The 20,492-nt window shown below is 51.4% G+C and overlaps 9 protein-coding genes across 9 annotated transcripts; 5 read left to right on the forward strand and 4 right to left on the reverse strand.

Moving 5' to 3' along the window:
• Positions 1-286: 286 nt before the first annotated feature.
• On the forward strand, positions 287-1,749 carry FIBRA_00114 (uncharacterized protein; the record flags this gene model as incomplete). The annotated part of the gene is made up of 8 exons (XM_012322013.1): positions 287-360; positions 415-684; positions 738-839; positions 893-1,088; positions 1,146-1,438; positions 1,493-1,526; positions 1,573-1,658; positions 1,719-1,749. The coding sequence occupies 8 exons, from the start codon at positions 287-289 to the stop codon at positions 1,747-1,749; spliced, it is 1,086 nt and encodes a 361-aa protein (XP_012177403.1).
• A 321-nt stretch (positions 1,750-2,070) lies between these two features.
• FIBRA_00115 (uncharacterized protein) lies at positions 2,071-3,033 on the forward strand (the record flags this gene model as incomplete). The annotated part of the gene is made up of 2 exons (XM_012322014.1): positions 2,071-2,494; positions 2,546-3,033. The coding sequence occupies 2 exons, from the start codon at positions 2,071-2,073 to the stop codon at positions 3,031-3,033; spliced, it is 912 nt and encodes a 303-aa protein (XP_012177404.1).
• Positions 3,034-3,860: 827 nt separating this feature from the next.
• FIBRA_00116 (uncharacterized protein) lies at positions 3,861-5,416 on the forward strand (the record flags this gene model as incomplete). Its single annotated transcript, XM_012322015.1, has 5 exons — positions 3,861-3,888; positions 3,941-4,281; positions 4,353-5,138; positions 5,198-5,281; positions 5,336-5,416. The coding sequence occupies 5 exons, from the start codon at positions 3,861-3,863 to the stop codon at positions 5,414-5,416; spliced, it is 1,320 nt and encodes a 439-aa protein (XP_012177405.1).
• Positions 5,417-5,839: 423 nt separating this feature from the next.
• On the reverse strand, positions 5,840-6,911 carry FIBRA_00117 (uncharacterized protein; the record flags this gene model as incomplete). The annotated part of the gene is made up of 3 exons (XM_012322016.1): positions 5,840-6,140; positions 6,194-6,477; positions 6,531-6,911. The coding sequence occupies 3 exons, from the start codon at positions 6,909-6,911 to the stop codon at positions 5,840-5,842; spliced, it is 966 nt and encodes a 321-aa protein (XP_012177406.1).
• Positions 6,912-8,089: 1,178 nt separating this feature from the next.
• On the reverse strand, positions 8,090-12,158 carry FIBRA_00118 (uncharacterized protein; the record flags this gene model as incomplete). The annotated part of the gene is made up of 12 exons (XM_012322017.1): positions 8,090-8,779; positions 8,835-9,317; positions 9,375-9,533; positions 9,590-9,663; positions 9,716-10,775; positions 10,835-10,962; positions 11,019-11,085; positions 11,140-11,278; positions 11,331-11,441; positions 11,532-11,653; positions 11,724-11,856; positions 11,911-12,158. The coding sequence occupies 12 exons, from the start codon at positions 12,156-12,158 to the stop codon at positions 8,090-8,092; spliced, it is 3,414 nt and encodes a 1,137-aa protein (XP_012177407.1).
• Positions 12,159-13,287: 1,129 nt separating this feature from the next.
• On the forward strand, positions 13,288-13,981 carry FIBRA_00119 (uncharacterized protein; the record flags this gene model as incomplete). The annotated part of the gene is made up of 4 exons (XM_012322018.1): positions 13,288-13,352; positions 13,404-13,422; positions 13,490-13,758; positions 13,822-13,981. 4 exons carry the CDS (start codon positions 13,288-13,290, stop codon positions 13,979-13,981), a joined length of 513 nt encoding a protein of 170 aa, XP_012177408.1.
• A 213-nt stretch (positions 13,982-14,194) lies between these two features.
• Positions 14,195-15,892, reverse strand: FIBRA_00120 (uncharacterized protein; the record flags this gene model as incomplete). The annotated part of the gene is made up of 4 exons (XM_012322019.1): positions 14,195-14,604; positions 14,659-15,162; positions 15,224-15,698; positions 15,749-15,892. The coding sequence occupies 4 exons, from the start codon at positions 15,890-15,892 to the stop codon at positions 14,195-14,197; spliced, it is 1,533 nt and encodes a 510-aa protein (XP_012177409.1).
• Positions 15,893-17,099: 1,207 nt separating this feature from the next.
• Positions 17,100-18,125, reverse strand: FIBRA_00121 (uncharacterized protein; the record flags this gene model as incomplete). The annotated part of the gene is made up of 1 exon (XM_012322020.1): positions 17,100-18,125. One exon carries the CDS (start codon positions 18,123-18,125, stop codon positions 17,100-17,102), a length of 1,026 nt encoding a protein of 341 aa, XP_012177410.1.
• Positions 18,126-18,343: 218 nt separating this feature from the next.
• On the forward strand, positions 18,344-20,265 carry FIBRA_00122 (uncharacterized protein; the record flags this gene model as incomplete). The annotated part of the gene is made up of 4 exons (XM_012322021.1): positions 18,344-18,567; positions 18,635-19,013; positions 19,068-19,330; positions 19,389-20,265. 4 exons carry the CDS (start codon positions 18,344-18,346, stop codon positions 20,263-20,265), a joined length of 1,743 nt encoding a protein of 580 aa, XP_012177411.1.
• Positions 20,266-20,492: the final 227 nt, after the last annotated feature.

Raw genomic sequence — 20,492 nt, forward strand, 5'->3', positions numbered from 1 at the left:
AGAGAAGACGTGTTCTTACGCCTCAATAATTCTTGAGCTTTAGAGCACTCGAAGCGAACACAGAAAAGGAGCGCACCGGTTAGATGGGAACAAGTGCGAATAATGGTTGTAGAGCAGGAAGTAAAGCGTGGCATTTGCGAAAGTGCATGAAGCGCCCATCCAAATCCTCGGAGCGCCTCAGCCACCAACGCGTCTCGTCACGTTCTCGCAGGGCGCGAACGCGACCTGCTTTTAGAGTCTAATAACTAGTTCCACCACTAAGCCCTGCCCTATATATCTCCGCGATATGGCTTCATCATCTGCGAAAGGGAAGGCACCTGCGAATGGAAACGCTACGAACCTACCTTACGAACTCCCTTGGTTGCGTCTCTATCGCATCGTCGTCTGTGTTCATTAACCGAACGTGTTGTGTAGGGTCGAGAAGTATAGGCCGCACGCCCTGGACGACATAGTTGGGAATACCGAAACTATTGAACGTCTCAAAGTTATCGCAAAAGATGGAAATTGTCCGCACATTATTATCTCGGTAGGCCCCCCCAAACATCCTTTCTTTGCACGTCTAATGGCGCGTCCAAAGGGAATGCCGGGAATCGGTAAAACGACCAGTATACATTGTTTGGCACATCAACTCTTAGGTGACGCGTACAAGGAGGGGGTGCTCGAGCTCAATGCATCAGACGAAAGGTTAATCGTAGTCTGCGTGAGCCGGCTATAGGAACATTAACGTCCGATGGCAGGGGTATTGACGTTGTGCGGAACAAGATCAAAGCATTCGCGCAAAAGAAAGTTACTCTTCCGCCAGGGCGACACAAAATTGTCATTCTAGATGAGGCAGATAGGTATTCCGGTAGTTCGACTGGTCACCATTCCCACTACTGAAACCATCCTCCAGCATGACACCCGGCGCGCAGCAAGCACTGCGACGAACGATGGAAATCTACGCGAACACGACCCGTTTTGCACTAGCATGCAACATGTCGAACAAAATTATAGAGCCCATCCAGAGCCGATGCGCCATTCTGCGATATGCGAAGCTGCGCGACACCGAGATTCTGAAACGACTGTTGGAAATATGTGAGATGGAGAAGGTAGGTGCGCGAGGCACGGCTAACTTGCTTAGCGGTCTAAGCAGTCTTGTGACACAGGTGCAGTACAACGACGACGGGTTAACCGCACTTATCTTCACGTCAGAGGGCGACATGCGGCAGGCCATCAACAACTTGCAGTCAACCAACTCTGGCTTCAGCTTTGTTTCCGGTGACAATGTGTTCAAAGTGTGCGATCAACCACATCCGATTATTGTCCAGAGCATTATACGCGCGTGCCTGAAAAGCAATATTGACGATGCCATGGACAAGTTGAATGAGCTCTGGGATCAAGGGTACAGTGCTGTAGATATCATTGTTACAATCTTCCGGGTTGTTAAAACCTTTGATGAGTGAGTACAACCTCATGGATGACATGCTATCTTAAAAAGTTCACTGTGTCTCAGGATGCCAGAGTACACGAAGTTGGAGTACATCAAGGTAAGCTCTTTGCTTGGTAGACGTGTTTAATCTCACCTTTTTGTAGGAGATCGGTTGGACACATATGCGAATACTAGAAGGTGTCGGTACCCTCATTCAACTTGGCGGGCTCATGGCCCGTCTCTGTAAGATGTCAGTAGAATTGGAGCTGTTACTTTTCTGTTTGCATTGCTCATTCCCAACTTCTATCAGGAACATGAAGCCTGAACTGTTCAAGGTGTAAGAGCCATATGTAGTGTTACTGCCCTGTGCCTGTTACGAACAGACTTTGCACTATCGTACGTTATTCTGTTATTCAACAATCATAATGCGAGAACATCGAGATGTGTCGATCCGACGTTCGAGTCGATATTCGTGCTACGAAGGCGATACTCAAGTTGAGCCTGAGGTTGATCCGGCCGTGGGCGCTTATTCGGAAGGTCGAGCTCAAGCTTGAGTCATGCGATCACGACGACATCGCGATTTCTCGGTCGATTCAAGTTGGGCCGCATGCAGTCAGAGTCCGACTTGAATGACATAACATTCTGCCTCTTTCTCCTTCAGCATGGCGGCCGCAGAGGATACACCTGTCGCACGACGTCTGCGCGGAGTCAAACACATCATCATCGTCTGCTCCGGCAAGGGCGGCGTTGGCAAATCCTCCGTCTCGACCCAGCTCGCGCTCTCTCTGCGTGCGTCCTCGCCGACGGCTCGCGTAGGTGTTCTTGATGTCGATCTTACGGGCCCCTCGATACCCCGGATGCTTGGTCTCGACGGACACTCGGTGCACCAGAGCAGCGACGGCTGGGTGCCCGTGTACGCGGACGGCAGCGAGGCACGCTTGGCCTGCATGAGTGTGGGGTTTCTGTTGAAGAAAAAGGAGGACTCGGTCGTCTGGAGGGGTCCGAAGAAGAACGCTATGATCCGCCAGTTCCTAAGCGATGTGCGGTGGGAGGAGCTGGACTATCTGGTCATCGACACACCACCTGGTAGGCACATCGTGACTTTTTAGTATCGTAGCCCTCTGACGTCTGGTCAAGGCACGTCCGACGAGCATCTGTCGCTCGTGGAACATATGGCACCGGTTCATTCGAGACTGTCTGCCGTACTTGTAACGACACCCCAGGCAGTTGCTCTTATGGATGCAATGAAGTGCCTGTCTTTCACGCGTACCACCTCCATCCCTGTCTTGGGCCTCATCGAGAACATGAGCGGATACGTTTGCCCGTGCTGCGGCGAGATCAGTAACGTGTTTTCGACTGGCGGTGGCGAAGAAATGGCGAGACGGGAAGGCCTGCGGTTCCTGGGGAGCCTCCCCGTGGATACCGAGCTCGTATCGCTTTTGGACGCTACAGAGCCTGAGAGTCTGGGGTCGGTTGAGAGGCTCGCAGATGGTGGCAGCGTGCGCTCGTTTCAGCTGCTAGAGCGTTATCAAAATACATCCACTGCACCGCTGTTCCAAGCCATCGTGGACAAGGTGGTACAGGCACTGTCGGGTGATGACAGCCATATGAATGCCGCTATCTGAACATCGCCATGGTTTGTGTTGCAAATATTGCGGTTTCTGCTCATGATTAATGATGCTTTCCTCCCAGATTGCATTTAGATTATGTTGTGTAGCGATAGCTTGTAGGGTGATCCAAATCATAACTTATACCGATCTTGCCGGGGTTCGTCATTTGGCGCGTCAGGGTGAGATTTGTTGCCGTCGATATGACCAACAATCAAGTCGAGATCAGTGGCATGATTGATTGCGCCAGAGTCTAACCATGTATAAGTTGGTCCAAGCCTACATTGCATCACTTTCTGGTGACTAGTATGTGTTGCACGTACTGTACGCTATGGACGGCTTCCAGGATACGCCGTGTAAGCACTAACGTCCCGCTCGACCACCGTTCGATGCCGCATTGCAGCATGCCGGCCCAAGTCGACCGCTCGCCGTGCTCGTGGTCGTCGCCGTCGCGTGTCGTGCACGCGCGATGACACGGGCCGGGCGATAGTCGGCTGAGGGGAACGCGGATGATGTTGAGTGCACCGTGGCCGGGAACGCGGACGCTATCGATGAAATTGCACTGCACTGCCGTCGCCCACGTTTCGCCCAAGGCGTTCGGCTAGGACACACAGACGCTGCATGTTCAGCGCGGCCACGTTCTCCCAATCTCTTAACCTTCATCTCTCAGCCAGCCCCGCCTGATCTCTCTCCCCGCTCCCCATGATTCTCTGCGGCTAGCCCTCCACACGCTTGCTTTACGACCAGCACGACTCTTCGAACGACCCAGCACGCCCTCAACGTCCAAGTATACCCCCCTAATCCACCAAACTGGGCTATTCGCAACGACCAAAGCTACAACAACCATGGACCCCGTCCGTACTTCCATACCACGTAAGTCGATGGTTTGTCCTGTCCGATGTGTGAGCTTATGCGACCACCCAAGGACGCCCCCCATCATCCCCTGCATCTATAAGTATCACGGCCTCGGTTGTGGATCGAAACGCGTCCGCCATGAATTGCGCTGTTGGCACCCACCTCCGCCGCAAGTCAAGTCGCATTGAGAAGTGGCTTGATGAACAGCATCGCATGTCGGGCGACGAGAAGAGCGTCCATATCCCCGCTAACGAGCAGAGTGTCCCATCCGGGGACGCGAAACGTAGTCCGTGTCTCGCCTATCCTCGCCTGCCGCCTGCCTCGTTGCGCAAGGACCACGACGACCAGTCGACCCTGAACAGTTACGTTCTCATTGACGACGCCCAGCGCGTGTCCCAGGACGCCCCACAGGTGTGTTTATCCGCCCATGCGAAGCTACCAGTCTGTCGCTGACCCCGTTTTGCCACTCACGCGTTTTTTAGGGTCCTCCTTCCGATGCTACACCTCACGCCTCACCTCCCTCCACGCCCCGCAAGACCTCACCGTTCCGATCCGCTCAGGGCGTGTTCCAATCTTCGTCTCCACTGCGCGGATTCCACCTGTCTTTTGGTTCTCGACGCCCCTCAACCTCTTCAAATACAACCAGGTCGCAGACCCCCATTTCCCAAGCGACATCTCCGCCTCCGCACAATGATCCTCCAGGAGGTCATAGTCGGAGCTCCAGTCTAGCTACCATGTACACAAAGCCTGACCGCACAGCTAGCCCTAGTTTGGCAACTTCCCGTCAAAGGTCGCTGTCTTCATGGAAGCTAAGGCGCCCCAGTACCACTGAACAGCGACAGCCTACCCTCTTATCTTCGGATGCCTACACGTTGGCCCCGCCTCGTCCCAGTATGTCTTCATCCATCACGCATTCATCCAGTGCGTCCATCCCTCCGTCCTCAATCGACACCCCGAGCGGTTCGCGCAAGACCCACTTTGGCCAGGCCCGTCCTCAGTCGCCAGCACTTTTCTCTGCATCGTCGCCGTCACTGTGGTCACTGCCAACAAACGCGTCGCACATGTACGATCCCCCGGATTCGACTAAGGTCATTGCTCGCGACAAGGCCGTGCGGATCCCTTTGTCGCTCAAGATGCCTGCCGGAAATGGCGCGGGTCTTTCGAGTGCGCTGGCTGCACCCAGAGCGAGGAAGAAGCGGAAATTGGTTGTCAGCGGTATCCGTCCTGAGGACGACTATCGCTTCGAGGCTATCAAGAAGTGGTGCGAGGTTCGTAATCTATTGTGTTACCCCGGGGAGGTTTTACAGCATTCTGACCCTGCATTTAGTCATTTGGCGAGTTGGCCTCTATCTCTCGAGTCGCAAGTGGCGACATTCACGTAGACTTCCGTAAGGCGGAAGTAGCCGAGACGGTGTGTATATTGCTGCTTGATTGGCGAAAAGGAAGCTTAAACATTTTGCGTTAGGTGTGCCGACTGCAGGCAAGGGTGCACATCATAGGTGTCGGCAGCGTGCGTTTATCCTACTTCACAGGCAAGAAGCCTTGAACATTTACGTATTGTAAGTACGCTCGCATCTCCATGGCGATAGTTGCTCACGAAGCTATCCGCAGCATACTATTGGCTTCCAAAGCATTGTCACATTACGAACTATTTTCTGTCAGTCCTCATCCTCAACATCTGACTTTACCGGAGTCTAGCATCAGCTGCATCTATGCCCCATGGCCATCCATCCTACTGTGACATATGTTTATAGTCAACATTGTATAGCCTATGCTTGCACTTTCTATCTACATACCCCCACTAGTGACTGCGTCCCGTTGTCATTGAACACTCCTAACATACCCGATCTGTTGATTCGCATTTGCTGTGTATAGGGCTCCGCAGTGTTCATCTGTCTATTTGTGTATTTCTACGTATTCCACTTTGTGCCATATCTGGTTCGTGTTATCTACATGCATTTCACGGGAATCATAGCGGCGGGACCAGCACGCGTGTTTCATAGAAGTTCTCCTGCCTTGACCGTTGGATTTCAATTGCTCTTAGCCAATACCCAAGGTCTTTCCAGAACGTTTGCTGCCTTTCGGTTCCAAACCAGAACGGCACGATGGAGAGGTGGTTGGCAGAGTCTATGTGATGTACGTGCCAGATACCGCTCTCAGGTTCTTCCAGGCATGCATTTGTCACTTTAAACTTTCCGGGGACAGTACTTGCCGTGTCTGAAAAGCCGGGGTTGTCAAGGGATAGCGTAGTATGCTTGCAGCGAGTCTCCCTGAATGTCTCGTAAAATGAACGATACTAATGGCACTAACGCGAACGACGCACCCGCAGGCGAGAGGATGCCATTGAGAGAACAGAGGGACAACACCATCGTTAGCCCAATGTTCTTCGCCTACACTAGGGCAACGGCGGCCGCTAGGACCGTCCTGGTCAAACGCGTTGCGTTCTACGGCTGGTATATTTCCGGAATCCGATCGGAAAAGAAACGCAGGCGGGGGCTGCAAGCTGGTGTAATCGAATGACCCCATCGACCGGGAGGATAGGTAAAGAGGAGACATGAGGTGTTGAGCCTGAGGCACATGCATGAGCGAACCTTTGGTTTTCTTGGTCTAGCAGGGTGTGTTTATGAGGAATTATCGAAACTGACAGTGCGGATTCTTACCATACAGGCAGCATAGCTCCGATAGAACGTTCCAGGATTGAGCCGTCCTTCAAGCTTGGCCTCCCGTCTTTCCGCGGCCTGAAAAGTCACGTCAAAGGGGGCGCAATCTTCGCTTTCAGCCCAATTGCTACGCCACATCTGTCCGAAGAGATCCAGAAGAGAAGACTCGTTGAACGAGAGGGAGCGCGATTCCGCTTGCATGTCGAGAGCACCGCTCGGCAAAATAGGTGAGATGTAGGCGAGAACATGCACATAAGTGGATAGAATAGACCCGACAGAGAATGGTCGTACGGCAGGGGGGCAGTCGGTGCGCTCTCCTAGAGTGTAGACAATCTGGGTTCCGCGAAACGGGGAAGACACTAATTTCCTCTGATGAGGCATGTTCGAGTTCGGATCTCAAAGGGGATGTCCCACCGGTATTCACAGACAGCACCATGTCCGGGTCATACTGCCCACCGAAAAATCCGGTGCTTAATAGCCACTGGAGTTTGATTATTGTTGGCCCACCCTACCAATGTGCGGATGGGTACATATAGATCAGAAGTTTCCAGTGGACCTACGATGGAATGGCCCAAGAAGTGTAAAGGCTTCCCCCTGGACCAGTCAGGATGCAACCCCTTCTCGTAGGTTCGGCCATAGCGGCCATGATTGCTGCACCGAGAATGGTCTTCTCCATAATCAACTAAACGGAACAGCTTAATAAACATGAAAATGAATAGCTATATTGTTGCCTCACCGGAACCTCCCACAAGCATATAAAACAACTCACATGCCCGATCATGCAGAGAACTGACAGGGCCAACGCTGCAAGACAGTCAATCGGCATCAGGGCAAGAGTCATGATTATTAGACTTGCCTGGCGAATATAATTCTCCTGTCTTCCTTTCCATCTGTCTTACACGCATAATTTGAATGTTTCTCAAAATTGCCCCATATTACGGCGCCTGCGCCGCCGAGGAAACCTTCGACAATTACAAGAGGAGCGACAGGAGCTGGGTCGGTTGAAGAGGGCGACATGCATGCTGTGGAGCATTTGACATAACCCCACCCTCTATATAGGTTGAGGCTGACAGGTCTTATGCGACCACATCATGTAAGCTCGAACTTCCAGGGTTGCAGTACAGAATCTGTGTGTGCGGCAGCCGTTGTGGAACGGGCATGGATCGCGTGTACAAAATATGTGAGTGGCTGATTTTTCACATCAGAGCATTAGTTACATACAACATCTATCATGCATACTGTACATGGAAATTTGCATACTGCTCACCAGTTTCCCAACCACATGAGCTGATGAGCGACATCGTGACACGAGCCGAACGAAAAACCGGTATCCGTGCTATTTTGGAACGAATAGGACGTAGAGGCAAAACGCAATGAGAGAGATGACGATGATGGGACGGAGAAGATGATAAATCATGGATCAGAACTTTCGTACACAGATGGGTAGAGAAATAGCGACAAAACTTTTGGAAATGTGAGGCCGGGATATTATCGTATCTCTGTTATGTCATCTATACGAAGTCAAGATTTTTGACAATTCGCGCAAACGAGGTTGCAATCTAAGAAGCCTCACTCGCAAGGTTATACGAAGAATCAGCCGTACTATTGGCTATTGGCTTTACATATTGACTGGGAAACGAGCACGAATTCGAGAGTCGATGGAATTGATGACTTGGGGGAATGGAATCCTGCCTACCGGAACGCCTTGGTGGGGGCGGCGTACCACAATAGCCAAAATGTTGCATCGACTGAGATGCATTGGGATGTGATCCTCGGAACGATGACGTGCCACTTAAAGAATTGGTAGAACTAGCGGGCAGCATATACGGACCAGTGACGTGATGTGAAGGGCCATGGTGTTGCGAAGCGTGTGATCTATGAGATGCCGGGCTTGGGACCCAGCCACGCTGATGAATCGCCTGAGGTGGTTGGGAAGTCAAAGGTGTAGCAGATTGTTCGTGGCTAGGATATGGATATGTAGAAACCTGCGGAACCGATGGCCAACTCACTGATGCTGATGTTTGTGGAGGTGCGTTCGGGGGCGGCGAATGGGATTGTTCGGCACTGGACATATAGTGATGGAGGGCTTCTGGCTGATAGACGGGTATCAGCATACCTTGCTCTCCTTGAAAAAACCCAGTAGCTTTGAGCGGTGGCTGCACACCACTTTGAGGAACACCATGCCCACTGGAGTGCACACGATCATTGTTAGGTAGCATTGCCGGATATGCTATGTAAGGGATCATAGGCTAAGGAAAGGTAATTGTCACCTAGATTTGCGCACCCAGTGTACCTAACACGCACCGTGTAGAAATGAGGGGCAACAGGCCAAGCACTAGGCCCACCGCTATTCACCTCGTTCGCTCCAGCCGTATGTGTTCCTTGTTGGGCAACAACAGGGAACCCCGGATGGTTCTGAATATACGAGACAGGATAAGGGTAGTACTGTGGATATGGATGAATCCACGGCTGAGGCGTGAAATATCCCATATTCGGCATGGGATACTGAGCATTGGTCCCAGAGACAGAAACTGGAGGAGGTGCAGAAGCCATAGATGCGGGCGAAACCGACGTAGCCTGGTTACGGGAAACGTCAGGGTGAGGGAATGATGCTTTTGTAGTGCTGGACGAAAGTGATGACAGATCTGATATTGACATTCCTGCATGAGTTGGTTCGTTCTGCGCCACAGGCCCCGACGGGCTGAAATGGTCACCAGGCTTGCTCGGCAGTAGCATCGTCGTTAGTGGTTTGAATGGCGGTACTGTACCCAGCTTCTCTAACGTAATCTGCAAATGAATGATCGAGGTCAGTAGGGGACTTGATGTGCTATTGTTACGACTCACAGGATGATCTTTCCCGCCACTGACGCCATCATATGACCGGAGATATCCAGCGGACAACAGTCTTCCCCTTCCGCGTCCGTTCCTCCACGGACTACGTGAAGGAGGATTACTATCTCGCAATTGAACCCGAATCTGGCGGCCGTCGTGAATGCGATTGTGCTAGATGGACAAAATGAACATTTGAGAAAACCGCCAAAATTGTTGCGCAGCATTACCTCCTCTCGTACAGCACGCGCACTAGCCTCTATGTCACTGAACTTGATAAACGCAAACGCGGACCGTTGGTTTGCTAGGGGTTGCCATCAACATGTCATCGAGGGATGAACCAACGGAGAACTCACTTGGACGGACTACTTGAATGCTTTCAATGTGTCCAAACCTTCCGAAGAGTAACCGGAGCTTTGCTTCATTCCATGCGCTAGGACCATACATCTCCAGACCCCCGACAAAGATAGTGGAAGGATCAACCTGTCTCTGGGGTTCCCCTGCCCCGTCATAGTCGCCTCTTCCGTTCGACACACTCAGACGTTTAGGTGTGTTGGGGCCTATATTTTCTCGATGCAATGTCGATGTGTCGTCGTGGGGGACTTCCAAAATACTAGATCTAGTCGTTGGACTGGCCAGGGCTGGAGGAAATGTTCGGACTGTTGGGGGAGTGAGGGGGACGATCGACGAGGTGGAGAATTCTGGACTATGAGTCAATGCATGACCCTGTCCCTTCATCTTCGTGCCTGGTGACTGCACAGGAGACATGGGCAATGACGTGGAGAGCCTACATCCATTAGTGATATGCGATTGTGGATCTGATTCAGCAGGAAAGCTCGAAGGATTGACAGAGCTCGAAGATGCCGGCGATTCCGAAACGGCGGGGCCTTCGGGGAGATGATCAAGTTCATCTAACCCATCATCTTCATTATCACGGTCTCCCCAAGGTCGAGTGTCCCGCTCATGCGTGAATGAAATGCGCTCCCCGGAGTTTGGAATACCAAGAGCCGGAAAATCAGTCTCAGACCACTTGGGACTCTTCAGCTGCCTTGCGATATGATTAGAAAGGCGAGGTGATCCAAGGGCGATTGGCGTGCTAGACTCTCGCATGAACGGAGTACTGTGGGCGAAACTCCAGGGTTGTGAAATCGAACCGCCTGGGGATGTTTCCGTCCGGATATGGGTCATTGTCAACTCGGCAACGTCCATCGTTGTCTCGAGACACTTTTGCTGTCGCGGACTTTCACCAGTTTTCCTATAGCAAGGTTGCGATGTAGCCTGATGGTGGGCCGAGAATGGTATCCGCGCATTGGGAAATTGCTCAAGGTTTCCGCATCGCGAATCGTGGCCGGGTCCCGGAGCAATAATTGCATGGTGCGCCCAACTGACGGTTAAGAATGTCGCGTGCCGCAAGGTCTGCATGAAGAATCGTTTAAGTTTAGGAGCAGAATATTGACGACAAAATATCGACGAACCATCAGAGCGTTGACACAATCGTCTCTGTGTCCCCATTTAACCTCCCAGATCTGCGTTTCCATGCCAGGTGCACAAGGCGCCGTATGCGGGTAGGGACGGTATTGACTAGAGAAAGGCGTATCCGATTCTACAAACGAACGCACGTGAGATTGAAACACCAGACATGCTCTCCCCTTTACTAACCTGTGTACGGGTTATATACTGAAAAGTGCTCCACTGGTCCAAACGCTGACGCGAGTTTGAATATAGTCTTGCAATTTAGCGTGTTTAGGCGATAATAATGTCGAAAAGGAAAACATCTCACCTCTGCGTCATAGTTTAAGGGATCCAGGAGCACGCCAGCGCCGTCGAACGCGTCCCGACTATCGGCACAACCAAGTGGACTCCGAGCGAGCTTATTTTCAAACTCCCGCGCCTCTGCGTTATACGAGAGGGACAAAAACCTGCGCATATAGTCAGTTAAAGTTATGCGAGGAATGGCAGAAAGATGCAAACTTTGAGTTTTGCGATCTATAAACCCTGATTGCATCAGGCAATCCCGGTGTGTCCTTACTATTAGCATCCGACGTCGGATCGATCGGAAGCTCTTGTACAGTGGATGGTCGACTGTGCATATACGATTGGACAACATTAAAGTAAGGCGAAAAGTGTAAATACGCTATGCTCGATGCGTTTACGTATATCGGTGAGACGTACCGATAAGATATTAGGAGCATTCTGAACGCGCGAGCAGGCTCGTACCGCAAAATTCTGCCTAAAAATGGACGGGGAGGAGAAGACTGAAGGGTGTTGATGAGACGAGCTGCTGTTACAGCATTCTTTAAACATCCAGCATCAGGTCAACGCTTCCGGACGCCCAAATGACGACATTGGTGGACTATGACTGACCTCACACTGGACAAACGCGCACGTTCCGCCCCTGTTATCGCGGACGACCTTGATATTTCTCACTTCCGTGTGTGCTGAGAGATGATCGTGCAGCAAACGTGTCAACTCGGGTGGCTCGACGTCAATTGGTAGGCTTTTGGAATAGACAATATTGGAATACAGCTCGAAGAGAATGAGTGGGACCTACCTTCCGACAAAAACACTCGCATCGTGTGGCATCTTTTCCTGCAAAGATGAGAAACTGTTGGAATGGGGAACGATGAAATTTCCGCTTGAGGACTGGCTAAGACCTGCGGCTACTGATGTGGGTGGACTGTGTGGAATAGCTAGTGACGTCTGAATCTGGCGGTATGGTGGAGAAGGAGGGGGAGAGGAGCCCAAAGAATCGTAGCGTGTACCCCAAGCGCGATCTTTTGAAACATATTTGGATGGCATTGGAAAGAAAGATGTGGTTAGAGAGCGAAAAAGAATGGGGAGGGAGGTCCCAGCGGGACTGAATGGCGAAGTAGGGAGAATTTATGGGTTGTGGACAAGAGTGGAGAAGAGAGCCAAGGACGACAGAGGAACAAACAAGGGACGAAGCGGAGTCGTCTTGACATATCGCATGTGCCGGCCATCCGCCGCGTTGAGATTCTCAAAACTACTGTAAGAAACGTTGGCTGCGCTCAGTGCGCCGAGCGTCAATATCGTCTGACCGCAGAAGCCTGTCACCCTCCGTCTCGTCACACGTCTGCAGACGAGGTTACCATTCCGCGTCCGGAAGTTTGTCAGAGTCGAATAATCTATGGGATTTGAGAACCTGGGCCATCGGTAACGTTTTCCCATCCATCAAGAATACTGCGAGTAGAAAACCGTTTAAAGACAGGATGCAACAAATCTCGCTGGCAACTCAGTACAGTGCTTCCGCCGGCGAAGTGGGTAATTGATTGGAATCAGCCTGAGATCGTTAAGCCAGCCCAAGCCGTTGTCAAACGTCCGGCGGCCTGCTTCTGACGGACGATCAGCCGTACGTGCGGCGATATAGGGCAAACAATATTGAATCCCGACGGCAACAGGGGGGCTTCAATGCGATCACTCGCGCTCCGAGTCGACCTGGAGCGCACCTACACTGAGGAAAACGCAGATCAGAATGGATATATGAAAGCTGGGAGAGCATCGCCACAAAGTACGACTGATAGAAGAGCAATTTAGAAGTCTCCCTGACAGGCAAACGGAACGTACGACACCTTCACAGCTGCGTCACACCAGCCGCATGCTCCCTGCCAGGACACCCTCTACAAAGATATTCGGTCAGAGATTAAATGCGGACGGGCGGCCTCCGCCACGATATCTTGGATGTTCAGATCCAGAATGCCCAACATCAATGCGTCTCCTTGGCCTGAAACAAGCCAAGATACTCGGGATGCCAAATTACAGTGTCAAAGGAATGAGACTGCCATATCAGGTAATGGTTGTAGTTCGCGCCCTCTGACTAAGTTTGTGGCGCAAAATTCCTCCGCTGCACCCTCGCCCGCCGCTCAGGCTGCCTACATTCAACTATATTATCCACTCCTATTGACAAGGCATGTCTGACGATGGCTATGGCGGCGGCGGTGGCGGCGGCGATGACTACGACTACGATGCCCCGGGGTGAGTGTAGTCGCACTTTTACACCAATCTCAGCTATACGTTCCTTCACAGATTCAATGAGGATGCATTCGTGCGTAGCATCGCACATATGCTCTCACACCTCCAAGGCCTGACCTCGGCTCTATTGCCCGCTCCAGGACGAGAACTATGACCTCAATGCGCCAGAAGGTGCTGATGGCGAGGCAGGCGAAGGCAACGGACAGGCGAACGGCTTTGAAGGCGCAAATGGTACAGGCCAAGATCAAGACCAGGAGATGGCAAACGGCGAAGCACAATCGCTAGATGCTGGTACGTCTGGCGCCGGAATGCGGGGAGAACGACAACCGAACAAAGTGAGGGTGACGACGCCATACCTGACAAAATACGAGCGCGCACGGGTATTGGGGACTAGAGCATTACAAATTAGGTACGCTGGCTTATCACTTTTTCACTTCAAAATTGCTCATCCGCGTTCTCCATTGGATTCCAGTATGAACGCCCCCGTCCTAGTACCACTCGACGGGGAGACCGACGCGCTTCAAATCGCAATAAAAGAACTTTCACAGCGCAAGATCCCTCTCATCATCCGACGGTACCTACCAGATGGTAGTTTTGAAGACTGGAGTGTATCCGAGCTCATTACAGATTGAGATATTATGGTGTTCCGCTCTCGATGTATCTATTAACTCTATGTTATTCTCCTGCTTTCAATGCATACTGCTCTCCAGCTATCCTGTCTGATTGGTAACATCTACACCTTGCATTAATATTGTGGGTATTGTTTCCAATGAATGGTATGTACTATGTTACAAAATGAATTACAGGACGACCATCTTCAGGTAATTTATCGGGCCTGGCTGGTGTTACCGATCCTGCTCTATGATGAGTTTCCTCTTCCTCGAGGCCCGCTTTGGAACTAGCGGCGGTTCTACTACCACTTCGACTTTCGCCTTTGGCATTCTGACCTTTGCAGCTTTGCTCACCTTCGATAAAGGCATATCTGAGCCGAGGTCAAAATCATTCACCTCGCTGCTTTTGGCCTTCGTAGTACTCCCGAAGAGCAGCCCACGTTCCTTCAAAACAACTCCCTCCCTCTTGTCCCCAGCGTCCCGCTTTTTGGAAGGACTGCACTCGACATCGTAATGACAGTCAGACTGACGACGCTTCCCGGGCGAGCCTGGTGACGGTGGTAAAGGTGGCAGAGTAGATAGGTCGTCTAAGAGCAGTACATGCTCTCGTCGAGCAGGGGCGGATCCGGGTTTCCGTTTACCACCTAGCCATACTATTAGGAGATAGTCAAACAGAACGATGCCAGACATTTAAATACCTTTACCCTTCCCTTGCGTGATGGTGTTGGTGATATCCTTCGCAACGCTCAGCGCTCCAGAAGTCTCCACGTCGCCCGTCGTAACGAGCTTCTTCTGCACTTCCCAATCTGCAGGTCTCAATTTCTTCCACTCCTCTACAACTCTCTCTGCCCACTTATCGGTCTCTCCGATGACGTGATAGTCAATGATGCCCTCCCACTCAGCACCAGGCGGCGTCTTGTTCACAAAAATGACCTTTCCTGTCATCTTTCTCGCGTTTATGGGGGACGATGACGGCGCCGAGTCGTGTACGGCGCGTGCGAAGTCCTTAACTAGTTTCTTGAACCCATGGACTTTCAAAGAGGTGCCCATAATAATGAGCATATCGGGCTTGCGACTGATATCCGCAGATTGCATGCTTCCTATATCGTCTCCGAGAGGATGGGGCTCGTCGTAGAGGACGATAGCCGGCCGGAGCGTCCCTACCTTGAGAGCACGCGCTGAACGTGCTATGCGGGCCTTGGCTAAGAATGAACACTGCTATGTCACTGAAATACCGACGTACAACGCCTAACTCGGACTTACAGCGCGTTATACACTCAGGACAGTCCGGAGGGATGCCAGTGTTGAACTGCCCGAGATGCTCCTCGGTGCAGGAAAACTCAGCAGAGCAGAAGGTACACCGAACACGATGGATATCGCCGTGCAGTTGGACATTTCGGACTTCCTTGACCTTGATCTTGGCCTTTCCCTTGCCGTTCGTCCTCACCTCCTCACTCGAGCTGCCCACCAAGCCCGCTCTCTCTTCTAACGCGTCGATATTTTGCGTGTATGACCGGAGAAGCTTGCGTTTGGTATCAAGCGTCTTGATGAATCGGTGTGTCGGGGACGGTGACGCAGAGTCGATAGAGCGCTTTAGCTGCGAGATGAACGTGTAGAATACGGAGGTCGATGTTGGATCCCGAAACAGAGACGCGTCGAATAAGTCGCGCCCCTTCAGGACAATATCAGGGTATTGCTGCTTCACGAGTGCATACAAGCCATCTGAGGAGCGAAAATCCTGGCCAAAACATTTAGTACGCGTTGAACCAAGCAGAGAAAATAACTTACTGGGATGCCGCATGAGCAAGATATTCCAGCACCGGTCACGACTACGACCTTCTTGCACTTAGCCACAGCTAGTGATAGGTTGGAAAGTGTCCGCCTTGTAGAGGGGTTTGAGGTACAGTCGTCGAGATCTAAGGTGACGACCATGTGTGCGATGACAAGGAATGGGATGTAGAAGAGTAGTATCACGAAACATTATGCGACACCTGGAGGCTAGGGCTGTTGATATTTCCACCACCGCGTCGCGTCGTGTTTTCACGTGACGAAGGCGCATCCAGTGACCGCGTTTAACTCGAAAGCTTTTTTTTGACAATCTGTGGCACCCAAACATTCACGCATTGTGCATAGCGTGCACACAGAAGCAGGTGATATGCCTAAGTTATTGTACGGTATGTCGAGCCTGATTATGTACCACATGGGTGATTGTACTGCATCGCCAGTTGTGTATAGGGAAGAAGCGCCCTCGGCCTCCGAGCGAGGACGGCCGAGGATTTTTTGGGAGCAAACGCGAATGGACCTGCAACTCGAAACATCGAGAACAAGCATAATCAACACTGTGCATAGCATTAGTTTATTGGGTTGCATAAAAGTCCAATATATGAATTCTCAGATTTGTAAGAGACGAGAGAAATACTACTCACATAACAGTGGGTTGACAAACGAAGAACGTGTGATAGGGAATGAGAGGTGAATAGCTAGTGTGAGGGGTCAAATTCCCTGTCCGTATATAACACGACAATGATGCAGGACGTCACATATTTTGCGCAGACTGAGTACAGCATTCATCAAGCGGACATGCATGTTGACACTCTCAAAAAGCAGAGGCAGTCTCCCGAAGCGAGGAACTACATCAAGATAGGATTCACCTGTTGAGTGAACTTGTAGGATTCTTGTCTGAAACAAGCTTGTCAATCACGATGGACCTAAAATCTATGAAGAACAAGATAAATTGGCGAGGCATGCGGTAGTGGACAATAAGGGCTTGAGCAGAGAATGCAGGATACGCTTGACGACAGACAGACCCTGTGCACAACTGGAGCGACCAAACCTCCTTGCCAATCTTGAATACTTTAGGTCACATCAATGCAATTCGGACCACAATATATGAGTAGAGGAACCAAATTGTGGGCAATCTTGGAAGTGCAATATGCATGATTTACGACAGCAAATTAATCAAGTTGGAGATATTCTAGATAGTGACCACCCATTTGTAGGAACATAGCTCCGACGAGGGGTTTCCCTGAAATTTAGATCAATATTGTCTTCAATCTGTAGATTGCAACGAATCAACCTTTTAGGCCCGATAGCAACGGCTCGCGCAGAGCAGGACCATTCATCTCATGTACAGTGAGGCTCAGATAGTTTCGCCAACCGTCCATTTTACGAACTCTACGACCTCTACACCAGTAGCGTTTTCTGCCACATCTGAGAGGCCTCGTTCGATTGCCCAATTCCGTAAAAATGTCTGCACAGGCTGGTCATTGCCCGGACCACTGAACATGTTGAATGGCTGTTCGTATAGTGCGCATTCGTCCCGAGAGCCCGGAGGTGACCTGATACTAGTCGTAGGGAAACCAATGATCTGCCGACCGAGGGCCTGACACAGTTTGTCGAGGTCATCTCGGAAGGACTGAGAAGCAAGAGTGTCCGAGAGTTTAGAAGACTTGAGTGCCAAGAGAGCAAGGCTTCCTATGCGACCCTGCTTAGGGTTTGCGACGGATTGGTGGACTCGCGAGGTGACACGTAGGGCGAGCTCGCGTTGGGAGGAAGGAAGAGGGTCACGCACAATCGTGAGTGCACGCCGTAGAGATATTTTTTCGCCCACTCGCCCGGTTAAGTTTCGCATGGCATCAGAAACGGTAGTGCTTCCGTTTTGCTGAGGGTTCGATTGCGAGAGAAGCGGCGCGTCCTGGAGAACATCTAAGGAGAAAGGCTGGACGAAAGTCTCCGCATCAACAGGCTCCGACATGAATGCTACTGTGTGAGCAATGTCATCAAGCAGATTCGCAAAGAGATCGTTTCGCGCCACGAAGTCCGTTTCGCAATTGAGCTCAACCATTGCTGCTCGCACTCCGCTTCGTGGCCCACCATTGGCACCGCTGGACAATACCGCTGTGCCAACCAAGCCCTCATTCGCTGACCTCCCTTCAACTTTTGCGGCCTTCCTCGTTGCGGACTCGGCGCGATGTTTCTCTAACCAGAGAAGTGCCTTGGAGACATCCATGTCCGAGGCCTTGAGGGCTTGACCAGCTTGAATAGGCGAGACATCCGCAAGCTTCCTCAACTCGTTGACGAGGTCCTTGAGAGTCCTCTTAGGCGATGCCGAAGAGTAGAATCGCGAACGAAATAGATTCACAGAAGCATTCCTTGCAGAAATCATGCTGGCGTGTAATGATGGAGTTACCGGTGGACCAAAGGCACGTCGCACAACTGGCGAAACAGACGCGCATCCGATTTTGGCGCGTCGCACATATTTGGAACGCGTATTTTGAGCTCGAGTCTCCACCGCTCGAATTACACCGCTGGTGGGCGCATCCACTCGCCCCTCTCTTCTTGTCTGTTAGCTGGGAATATCATCCAAGGTTGTTGGCTTCGGGAATGGCTTCCACGTTCAAGCTACCCTCTATAATCCCTCAGGACCTGCAACTCATACATAACCTAGTTGGAGAGATCGCTAGCCCTCCTTCAAGAAGCCAACCACCTCCATCCACGCAGCAGGACGACGACATACAGAGCTCCGATGACGATAGTGACAGTGAGCGAGAGGTGGAGGCGGGAATTTTGAAAGGTCTTGAAGACGATGAAGCCGGACCTACCACTGGGTGAGTGGATCTATTTTTCTCCCATAGTAATTCCGGGTCCTCATATGCCAATGTGTTGAATGCTTAGGAATTCGCCTTCCGAGTCTATGAGCTCAGACTCAGATTCCTCTTCTGACGCAGACTCTGAAGGCGAGGCGGAGCCAGAAGAGGCAAGACCTTCTAAGCTTGACGAGGTTGACCTGGATGAAGAGGAAGCCGGGCAAGCTGTTACATCCGAAACTCAAGTCCGAACAAAAAACGAGATAGCAGAAGCCCAAATAACAATCCCTGACATAGAAGAGATCGGTTTTCATGAAAAGCTCGAGAAGGTGGGAGAGGTTATGAGCATTGTTGATAAAGTGGTGATCGTCAAAGGGTGCGCATCAGAATTCGCAAATAGGGCCTCTGAGAGGGCGCTTGATTCGGACACTCTTCTTGTTTTCGAAGACAGGAAGGTCCTTGGCTACGTAAGTTTCAGCCCATGATCTCTTGAACTTCGGTGCTTACACGTCTATTCTCAGATTTATGAGACATTCGGTCCAACGACCCAGCCGCTTTATCAGATAAAGTTCACCCAACAGTACCCCCTCGACCCGGAGAAAGTGCGACTGTCCCGCCCAGTATTTCATGTACCCGAGCGCAGCAACTTCATATTCGTCCGGCAACTGCAGCGTCTCAAGGGGAGCGATGCTAGTAATGTCCATGATGAGGAACCCGCTGACGACGAACTGGAGTTTTCTGACGATGAGGCGGAAGCTGCTTATAAGCGAGCTGCTACGAAAAGGTCCGTAGATTGTCGTTTTTGCTCATTGATTCATGGCGTACCATACCAAAATCTGCAGACGCGAACAATCCCGGGCGCGATCAGTTGTGTCCTCCAGGCAAGCAACTCCGAGCCCAGCACAAATGCGAGACCAAGATATGGTTGATGAGCTGTACGGAGAAAGTCCCTACGATCAGCCAGGTCCATACAACGATATAGACCTCGGTGTGGGGCCTTCACGCGCCCTTCCTATCCCATACGACGACCCTTATTCCGACAATTATGCCGTTCCTGATACACGACTACCTCCCAGTCCCACTGAGTTCCAAGACGTGAATCAGAGCTATCCAACTGGAAGTCATTCAGATGACGTGCGTGGTCATGGACGCGGGCGAGGGAGGGGAGGAACATCTGGTAGGTATAATGATCGTGCCCGTGGTCGCGGACGCGATCGACGACGGCATGATCGTGGTCGTGCCCGTGGCCGCGGACGCGACGATAGATCATATGCGAGCAGCGGCAGTCGACCGTCGATACCACAGCCCGAAAGATATGGTTCGTATATTCCACGTCCATTGTCCCCAACATCGTTAGCCATTGCTCGAGCAACTGGGCAGTACCCCGACGGACATCCTATGTCAAGTACTGAACGTGAATCCCCCGCATTGTCCTTCGATGGTGCAGGCGGACAGGGATACTCACAGCCTTCGCAACAGCAGTTCATGTTTGGCTTCCAAAATCAATATGTACAACCTCATATCAACCCGCGTTTTGCGTCAAGTTTTGGAATGCACCTTGGCTTCCAACAAGAGACGCATCAAGCGGCATATAGCTATGGAGAAACGGGATATGGTGGAGGAGCTGATCACTTTGCTGCGTCATGGCGTCCTGATTGGAATGTAAATCAATCAGGATATGACAATGCTAGTACTATGGGCCCTCCTGAATCGCGCTAAAAACTAATATGTCACATTTTGTCTCTGCCCTCGGTACACATGTGAGTGTGCGGCATAATGGATAACTCGAAATTGGTGTGTGCGCCACCGTGCGCAATGGGCGTCAAATCGAAGGCGTTGAGTCAAAGAAGGCGATGGCTTCCGAAGTTCCAAAAGCGGAATAGTGTAACCTAACAGACGCCCAAAGTGTGATGGCCTGAGCTGGGCGACTCGAGCAGGCCTCAAGT

Source organism: Fibroporia radiculosa (genome assembly GCF_000313525.1).
Source record: "Fibroporia radiculosa TFFH 294 genomic supercontigs, scaffold31, whole genome shotgun sequence".
Taxonomy (NCBI): Eukaryota; Fungi; Basidiomycota; class Agaricomycetes; order Polyporales; family Fibroporiaceae; genus Fibroporia; species Fibroporia radiculosa.